General features: G+C 44.4%; 1 protein-coding gene across 1 annotated transcript in view; it reads left to right on the forward strand.

Annotated features, from left to right (window-relative positions):
* The window catches only part of CHSY1 (chondroitin sulfate synthase 1), a gene marked incomplete at its 5' end in the record, with an annotated part of 63,913 nt that extends 54,993 nt beyond the window's left edge, over nucleotides 1–8,920 (forward strand). Inside the window, one exon of the mRNA XM_010017659.1 lies at nucleotides 7,211–8,920. Coding sequence (XP_010015961.1) covers nucleotides 7,211–8,803 — 1,593 coding nt within the window. The remainder of the gene's footprint in view (nucleotides 1–7,210) is intronic.
* Nucleotides 8,921–9,833: the final 913 nt, after the last annotated feature.

Raw genomic sequence — 9,833 nt, forward strand, 5'->3', positions numbered from 1 at the left:
TGGTCTGGTGTGTGCTACAAGGTCACTGCTGTCCCCATCCAGTATGGCAGAGAGGCTACACTGCTCTGGCTTTATTTCTGATGTTGGAATGATGTTGGGATGGTGCATGGATGCCTGGGCTGCAGCTGGATTTTCTCCAAGTAGAGGGGTTCATCTCCACCCTCGCTGTAGGCAGCAGCTTGTGGTAGCCTTTCCGAGTGTTTTAGGACCCAAAGGGCTCATCATCTGTCATGGCTTGCAACTCCTACAAAACCACTGGATGTGGAAAATAGCTCCCAAATAGGAATCTGTGAATTCCACGGACAAAAGTATTTCTAAATTGATTACATTACTGCTTTTGAAAACACATGGTGGAAAATCATGCAGCAGTCCAGAAGAGGTCTTCTCTTTCTTCTCATCATCACCATGAAACTAACCTCCAAGGGTCATGTGCTGTTCCTCTGAGTTCTTAGCACTTAGCATGAGAAAGAGCAGATACACACTTCCAAGGCTGCGGCTCTTTCTTTCAGGGGCCTGTTGAAATTCCTAATGAAACCCAAGCTTTTCTTGTACTCTGCACCACAGAGTCCACAAGTGTGGAGTTGACAACAAGGAAATGAAATCCCAAGAAGCAATATATTCAGTATATTCGGTGGGCCAGAAATTTGGCATCATCCCTGAGCCCGGCCTTTAAATGAACGGATCAGTGGCAAGTCGCTGTATCCCGGGTTTTGTTTGGATCTGGGACAGAGCCTGACCCTCTCTGCTGGAGTGGGAGAGCTGAATCATTTGCCCCGTGGGTCAAAGCCTTAATTTAAGCAAGCCATGTGCAGCACAGCAGTTTGCATTAGGACTCCTAATTTGGAAGTTATGCTAGACACAGACTCTGAGCAGACTTTCTCAAGCAATAGCAATGATAATTAGTCATTGACACCTATAATATTGTGCTGCTTTAATATCTGTAGCATAGAACATTTGTTACTATTTAGTAGAGTCTTACTTGGTTTTGTTTCTGTTAAATCAGAACCTTTTGGAAGAAAACCCTGTAGCTGCATCCAGCTCCCCTAAAATGTACCCTAAAATGGCACATTCTGCTTATCTGGTTACTCCTAAAGTACAAAATGCTTTCAGGTTGTGTCTGGTTTGTGCTTGAAATACATAAATCTGTCTCTCTAGAGGAGGAGTTCCAAGTCTCATGGAATGCACAATGTGTAGTTTGCTTGTCAGATACACCCAAGGGGAAGGATGTTTCACTAAACGGGCAACTCTTCTTTTGAGAGTGCTCTGTAATTGCGCTACTCTTTCTTTTCTTTACGCGCCAGGTCTGATACAACTTGTCCCCCTTATTCAGAACAGGGGAGGCATGAAGTAATCCTCCCTTCATGACTAAGAGGAGACCAGGCTCCTGTATCCTCATTTAGACCAGGAGGATGAAGCTGAGTTTAATGCAGAGCCAGGAGGAGGGAAGTTCTCCTCGGCCTCAGTTCCAAGTGCTGTGGATTGCTCCCACGTGTAGGTTTTGGGTAATGAGATTGTCAAGCTCAAGGTCAGAGGTGAAGTACACGATGCCAGTTTTGAAGACACATTCACTTTTGCAGGTTTTCTTCTTCCTTTTGCCAAGCTGGGAGTACTTTAAAGGCTTCTTGGTTTGAGAAACTGTAAATGAATAAGTAATTTTTAAGCTCTTCTACTTGCTTAAACAAGAAAAGTTTGGGAGAAGGACGGTTGTTTAATTAAACAGCTACTTGGTATTGTTAACAAAAGATTGAACTCCAGCAGTACCTCCTAATTCACAGATTCCTTGGGAATTCAATGACCTTGAGTTTGCTGTGCTTGAAACTTGGTTTAGATACTTGGCTTCCCTTCTGGAGTACTTCGAAGAAGAGAGTGGTGCAGAAGGCACTGTGGGGCTCAGGTGAGACAGGCTCTGTTTTGCTTATATCGTATAAGAAGAGGCAATTGTGTTGTACAAAACAAACTTCTTGCTTCAGAGGATGCCTGGAGTTACTGCACTCAGAGGTCGCAGTATATCCCAGCTGGATCTGCCTCTGCTTCTGCAGTGGTCTCTTTGGGAATACTGAGTACTGCCTATTGGGGATGCCCAGCTGATTCTCTTGCCCCTCTTTAATTTGTGAAACAAAGCAAATGTGGACCAGTGGTACATGATGAAATCTGTGTGAGAAGTAACTCATCTGAGGAATCACAGCATTTAATCATGCTCCAGAGCTCAGGGCTTCACTTGTCAGCTGAGAGGGAAGTCTGACCTCCCAGTGCCGAGTGGTGTTTCCTGCATCATTTCCTGTAGTGGCAACTGCAGAGGTTACAGGGGTGAACGAGTGGCCAAGTACACTGGAAATGAGTGTTTATCCATTACTTCCCAGTGTTTGTCTCCACCATAATAACTCTGCCCAGGAGTGACTTCAATAATGTCAGTGGTTGGCTGTAGGATCGCACGTAAAGCATCAGGATTTAAAAACGAAAGATCATCGTTAATAAGAACTCTGAATACCCAGAGCTGTATCCAGGGAGGTCACTACAGGGTCCCCGTCCATATAAAGCAAGTCACCAACAAACAAAGACCCACTTGCTCCTTTCTATTGGGTCTACATGCAAAATATTTTCTCAACTCGGCTATACACGTGATTTGAAAACCAGAAACGCAGCGATCTGTTTTGTTTAATCACTCCAAAGAGGCAAAGCAGTGTTAGTGCAGCCACTTGGGATGTGGGTGCAAAACATCTTTCCTTTCACTTAACCAACTGACAGGAGCTGCTGCCTCGCACCACTACGGCTGCATCTGTGGCAGGAGGAGTGAGGAGGAGATGGGGACGAGCATCCCGCGTAGTTTTGGCAGCAGAGCTGTGGGGCAGGATAAGAAAGCTCTGCACCAGCTCCAGAGCAGGACCTGCACACTCATGTCCTCCCAGCTGAGGTGCTCACATGCTAGGTGACATTAGCCATCTTTCAAGCTTTTAATTACTTTGGCTTTGTATTTAAAGCACATCCTGGGCATTTCGAAGCCTGCCATACAACATGTCTTGTCCATGACTGCTTTTCATGAGACCTGTGGGGCTGTGTTTTCAGGGCTGTGGTAGTACAATCTGGAGCTGTGAGAGAAAGCCCTCGGGGGCTAATCCGTGGCTGTGGGCCAGTTTCTGCATAAACTGGTCTCATTTTTAAAGTCCATTTTCTCCAGTACACTTTTTTTGGCCTGCAAAAGACTTCTTCATTTAAAACGAAGAACGTAACACTCTCTCCTTTCAGTTGGTCTTTTGGACATGAGCCAGTAGTGCCCACAACAGCTGTACCACAGTTTAAACATTCAGTCTCTAATGGTTTGGGGAACATTAGGGTTTTTAAGGCTTCAACAGGTCTAGAGTAAATAGTGGTCAATAAAGAGTAGCTCTTCTTTGTATCCCTATGCTCTCAGTGCTCTGCACTAGAATAAAGCATGCTTGGAATATAATCATTGCAAAATTAATATCTATGAAAGGTTCTTTTTTTGAAGAGAATCAGAGAGAAACCTGTTTGACTAAAAGAAGAGTTTGCAAGAGTTCAGCTCACAAGAGTCTAGTAACAGGCATGGGGAAGTTTGCACGTAATGTCTGTGAGAGACGTGCACGTCCTGGGTTTGTGTTGCTTCCCACGTGTGTGTTTAATGGTGGAACAAATAAATTACAGGTATTGCTTTCTCTGCCATCTTCTCCCACCCGTCTATTAATGATATACACAAGAGGTAATAATGATTTTTTTCTCTTCCTTGGTTTCCAGTATTGTGTGGAGTCAAAAGCCCATGTGTGCTAATAGGTAATATTTAGCATAGAGTTCTGGACCCACATGAGGTAGAAACCATGTTAGCAGTGACCGGCGATGGGTGTGCATTGCCCTTGTTAGTGATTGAACTCAATGCATTGCCTTAATGATAGAAACAAATTAATGTTGGTGGAGCTGTCAAACTGTATAGAAGGAACTGCTCATTTCTTTCAGGTTTTGTAGATGTGGGTGAGAAAAAACAATCCATGTGGAGCTCCTTATCATGAAGGAAAGCCCATGGGCATCACAGCACTTCTGTGGCTTTGGGTCAGTGTTCGCAGGCACCTCGGCCCAGGGAGGGTTAAATTGCTCTGTTGGCTGGTGGCTACTTGGACTTCATTTACAGCACTTCGTGCCACTGTGCAAAACCAGTTTGTAAGTCATTGTACTCTCCGTAGGGAGTTGATTAACCCCTTCTGATATTCTTCCATGTGTTTCCGGCCGGTGTGGGGTGTCCCTTGGCTCCTAGATTGGGGATCAGGGCTGCAGGGTGCTGGTACACCCCATGCCTGCTGCAGCTTGCTGAATGCGAGGAGACAAGAGGGACGCTGGGGTAGGAGGGGGGAGACTTCATAGGAAAAACAATGGAAGTGCCAGCCTGGCAAGGCATTGCTCTGAAAACCGGGATTATATAAAAGCCTGGCTGCTCTGGTGCTTCTCATTAGCAGGGTTGGCTGGAGCACAGGGTTTGTTACAGTTGTCACCTTTTTGGCTAGAGCAAGGTACCCGTTAGTAGATGTTTCAGTTGTAAATTGCTTTGCCTCGAAGCAAAAGTCTTGCTGAGATTTGTTTTATTTTCAGCTCAGTTTTCAAAGTTAGCTCGTGTTTTGGAAAAGACAAGAAGTAGTATTAAAAGGTCACAAGTTAAGCAGCCCAGCTCAGAGGTTACTCCTGCATGGCAAGCCAGAGCTTTAAAATACGCTTGTTAATCTTATTTAGGGCCATTTGTTAGGGATTCGTATCTTTACTTCCATTGGGAAGTTTCATAACATTTTCCTACCCATCGGTATTCTATTAAAACTGCGTTGTGTAACCTAAAAGCTTTTCTGCTTCTCATGGTTTCCTCTTGTAGCTAATTCAGAATGCCCTAGATAGCAGTTTCAGAGTAAATGCATTCAGGCTGCATGGTCTTGATGTTGTTTTCTTATAAATTCAAAACAAGATTTGAAATTAAGTCCTATTGTCAATTTTCCTTTAAATAATAGTTGCCTAATGACATGATTTAAGAGTTTTAATCGAGTGGCACAACTCTTGTGGGAAAGCCTGTGCCTGGAGTTGTGTTGTAGTTCAAGCGTCAGTTACATCTGTTACCATATGCATTTAATACTTCTAGTTCTCTTTGTATATAGTGTTAGAGAGGATAGATTAGTGGAGTCAGTAAAAATACACGTGTGGATCCTGCAGCGTTGGTCTGATCTTCTTGCTGTGTGAGCTCTCCATTGTAATAAATTGTTCTTACAGGACTGTCTGTAAGTGGGTGTGATTTGAGGTCTAGAGCCCGTAACAGAAGCAGCGAGGTTCAAAGTGGACAAAAAATGAAGTGTTATTAGTAGAGGAAACAATATTAGGGATACAAATGAAGAACAGTCTTTGGATGAGTGGAAAAACGTGCTTCCTGGGAAAGCAAGAGGTTCATTCAGCTTGGATAACTCTGCGGAACACAGGATTAAAACAGCTAACCTCTGCCTGTAGCATGCTCTTAAATCTTGCATGACTTTTGAAGGGATATACAACTTGACAGGCAACTCATCTGTGGCTTGCCAGGAGGCCATCGCCAAGATGTTCTCCTTTGGCCACGTTGCTGTATGGGATCTATCTAATAAGAGGCAGCCACTGGCCTGAATTCCTCACAGGCAGCGTGAAAGCAGAAGGAATCACTTGGGGATGAGCAGGCAACAAGGTGAAGTTGAGCAGGAAAGGAGAAGGGGTGGGGGATTGGAGATGACCCATGACAAAAATTGTCCTTTCTTTCTCAGCCTGGCTGAAATTCCTCCCTCCCTCCTTCGAAATGAATTACATTTGCTGGGATTCAAGTACACGCGAGCCGCTCCAAGCAGAGGCAGCTCGCTCCTGTGCTGTCCGCAAGGATACGCTGAATTTCAGGTCTCAGTGTGCACACATCTGGTTTGGTAAGATAGCAGCAATGAAATCCAGGTGCACGTTTATCCCTGAGATTCAACGTCTGCCCACAGTAATGGGAAAAATGCAAGTGCAGGCCTAATAAAACAGGACTTGTGCTGGGTCTCCCCAGCTGGTAGAAGCATCACTTGTGCTGTCTGCGATTTTCCTTTTAGTGCTGTGTTTAATTGCCATCGTATTTGAGTCATTCTCTCTTTTGCCTCATCCTTTGGGTCTTAGCTCTTTGCTAATATTTATGGCCTTTTTACACGCGCTTTATGAACTTATTACTGGTAGCAAATTCTGTAGCTGACAATGTAGGCTAGATCCTATATCGAATGAAGCAGTCGTGTCAGGTCCTGTGGCAGTGCTGTGACACAGAATCAGCCTGCGACCTTTTTAAATGTCCATTGTCTAGTATAGAACTTTGGCCTTGAGGGTTTGGGGTTTTTTTTCCCCCTTGTTTTTGGTTTCTTTTTCCAGCTTATATTCCACATTATCACCCTGGGTGGCATGTGCCTTTCGTTTATATCAGCTACTGCCTGACCTACTGAAGGCTGTAAAGCTGGTTTGTCTGCTTAAGTTGTGGCTTTCCATTAGGCTGGTGAATCTGATCGTAATCTCACTATCTTCTTGTTTTGAAATAGCAATTTCCACTTTAAGGATGCTTTTATCCTAGTGTATATACACATCCTATATTACCTAGAACTACTGCTCAAATCTCAGATGCATTTTACTTTCTGTTGGCATTTTTAAATGACAGGGGAACCATAGCTTTGCATTGCAGCACTTGAGAGAATGTATTTGGCATCCTGACTAAAACATTTAGGATGGATTTTTAATGCTTAAACAGCATTTGGGTATAATAGCAATCAAGCGTCTTATTTTATTGCTGTGCACATGGATCCTTTTTTATTGTTCTTTATTATTATTAAATCCATGAGAAGCAGACAAATAGGAAGAGTTTTGTAGTGAACACTTCATGGGATTTTTTCCTGCTTGTGAAAAAATGTGCTTACAGTTGACTTAGTGCTCAGTTGTGCCGATGGTGCTATCTCTAGAATGGGCTGTAGTAATCCCAGATCCGTGGTGGATGTTTCTTTCACCAGTTGGCAATGCATAATCCTCTTAATTTCCTTGAATAGCAGCTGGTATTGCTGCAACCTGTGCCTAAACCCAAGAACAGCTTAGTCAGAAAGCCTTCTGGCCCTGTGAGCAAGGAGGAATTTTCTCCCAGTGTGGGCTAACTTTCCCAAGGACAGCCCCGCTGAGACTTTAACTTCTCCCATCTCTCTCCTAGATGCAGCAGCTGTTCTATGAAAACTATGAGAAGAACAAGAAAGGTTATATCCGAGACCTGCGGAACAGCAAGATCCACAGAGCCATAACACTGCACCCCAACAAGAACCCCCCGTACCAGTACAGGCTTCACAGCTACATGTTGAGCCGCAAGATCGCAGAGCTGCGCCACCGCACTGTGCAGCTGCACCGGGAGATCGTCCTCATGAGCAAATACAGCAACACGGAAATCCACAAGGATGACCTGCAGCTGGGGATGCCACCCTCCTTCATGCGATTCCAGCCCCGCCATCGGGAAGAAATCTTGGAGTGGGAGTTTCTTACAGGAAAGTATTTGTATTCAGGTGCTGACGGGCAGCCCCCTCGGAGAGGAATAGACTCTTCTCAGCGTGAAGCGTTGGATGACATTGTTATGCAGGTGATGGAAATGATCAACGCCAACGCCAAGACCCGGGGGAGGATCATAGATTTCAAGGAAATACAGTATGGCTACCGCAGAGTGAATCCCATGTACGGGGCAGAGTACGTTCTGGACTTGCTGCTTCTGTACAAAAAGCATAAGGGCAAGAAGATGACCGTCCCCGTCAGGAGGCACGCGTACTTGCAGCAGACGTTCAGCAAGATCCAGTTCATGGAGCACGAAGAGATGGACGCCAAAGAGCTGGCCAGCAAAATCAACCAGGATTCTGGATCCTTGTCTTTCCTCTCCAACTCCCTGAAGATGTTTGTTCCTTTCCAGCTCAGCAGATCGAAAGTAGAGAGGAAGGAACTCAAAGACAAGAAGATCAACATCCTGATTCCTCTCTCCGGACGATTTGACATGTTCACAAGGTTCATGGGGAATTTTGAAAAGACATGCCTCATTCCAAACCAGAACGTCAAGCTGGTTGTCCTGCTTTTCAATTCCAACTCCAACCCTGACAAAGCGAAGCAGATCGAGCTGATGAGAGATTACCGCTCCAAATACCCCAAGGCTGACATGCAGGTTTTACCGGTGTCGGGGGAGTTCTCGAGGGCACTGGCTCTGGAAGTCGGATCTTCTCAGTTCCAGAATGAGTCTTTACTTTTCTTCTGTGATGTTGACTTAGTGTTTACCACAGAATTCCTCCAGCGGTGTCGAGCCAATACGGTTTTGGGTCAACAAGTATACTTTCCCATCATTTTTAGCCAGTATGATCCAAAGATTGTTTATAGTGGAAAAGTTCCTAGTGACAATCATTTTGCCTTCACCCAGAAAACAGGTTTCTGGAGGAACTATGGCTTTGGTATTACCTGTATTTACAAAGGTGATCTTCTTCGAGCAGGTGGCTTTGATGTCTCCATCCAAGGTTGGGGCCTTGAAGACGTAGACCTATTTAATAAAGTCATCCAAACTGGCTTAAAAACTTTCCGAAGCCAAGAAATTGGAGTGGTCCATGTGCATCACCCTGTTTTTTGTGACCCTAATCTTGATCCAAAACAATATAAAATGTGCTTGGGGTCCAAAGCTTCAACGTATGGGTCCACACAGCAGCTGGCTGAGATATGGTTTGAAAAAAATGACCCAAATTTGGGGAGAAGCAGCAATACGAATGGCTCCGTGAGGACAGCCTAATGTCCAGCTATGCTGGAAAAGACTTTTTTTTTTAATTATCTAATTTATTTTTTGGGAAAAAAAAATGTTTTTTGATAATTCACTTTTAAAAGACCACACAGGATATATTTTAGAAATCATCATTGTTTTCGTACAAAGTGCTCCTTTGGAGAAGAACAAGGCCCTCGGGTTTCTTTGTTGTGGTGGTTTTGGTTTTGAACAAAACTCTGATCAACCTTTGCCTTCAGACAAACCCAGAGATGTTGCAGAGTTCCTGCTCAGCGGAAATCTGACTTGAATTCCAGTTTCCTTAAGAACAAAAGATTGTTTCCTACCCTGTTCCGTTGCTGTCTTCGTTGTTGGGATTCTGTAAATCGGGACCTTGCAAGAAGTGACAAACCAGTGGCTGAATGTGCGGCTGTGACTGCTGCCGTGCAAAGCTTCTGCTGCTTTTGTTAGGGATAGCCAGGAGTTCTTGACTTGAGCTTGAACAAACCCAGTCGGTGTGGTGATGAGGAGGGTGTTAATCACAGGAGGGGTTTTTCCCTAAAGGCTGATTATTCCAGTTTAAAAATACACTTCCAGATGATACCATCAGGGCAGGGCAGAAAGCAAGCACAACCTGCCGTCCCATCAGTCCATGTAGGAGTCTTTTAGATTTGGTCCATATATTGATGTAAGGTTTAAGAATCCATGGTGGGTTCTGAGTGTTACCCTCAACCACTCTCCTGTCTAGAGCCGAGTCGATGTGATCAAGGAATGCTGGAGCATAATGAGGGAGGGGAAGTGGGAATCTCTTGCAGCAAAGCGACGGCACGCAGCGAACGATCCCCGAGGAGAGTCTCCTACACGGAGTGTGCTGCACCCGATGGCATCGATTTGTTCAGTCGGTTTCATGGTGTTACTGGGAACAATTATTACATTGGATTACTAGGTTTGTTTGGGATTATGTTTTTTTCCTGTATCTGATAGACCGTTAATTTATTTAATATCCATTGGTTTAGGTTCTTGACCTCTCCTTGAATATCTGTTAGTCATTTTAATATTTTAT

This window comes from Nestor notabilis, unplaced genomic scaffold (genome assembly GCF_000696875.1).
Source record: "Nestor notabilis isolate BGI_N333 unplaced genomic scaffold, ASM69687v1 scaffold30850, whole genome shotgun sequence".
Taxonomy (NCBI): Eukaryota; Metazoa; Chordata; class Aves; order Psittaciformes; family Psittacidae; genus Nestor; species Nestor notabilis.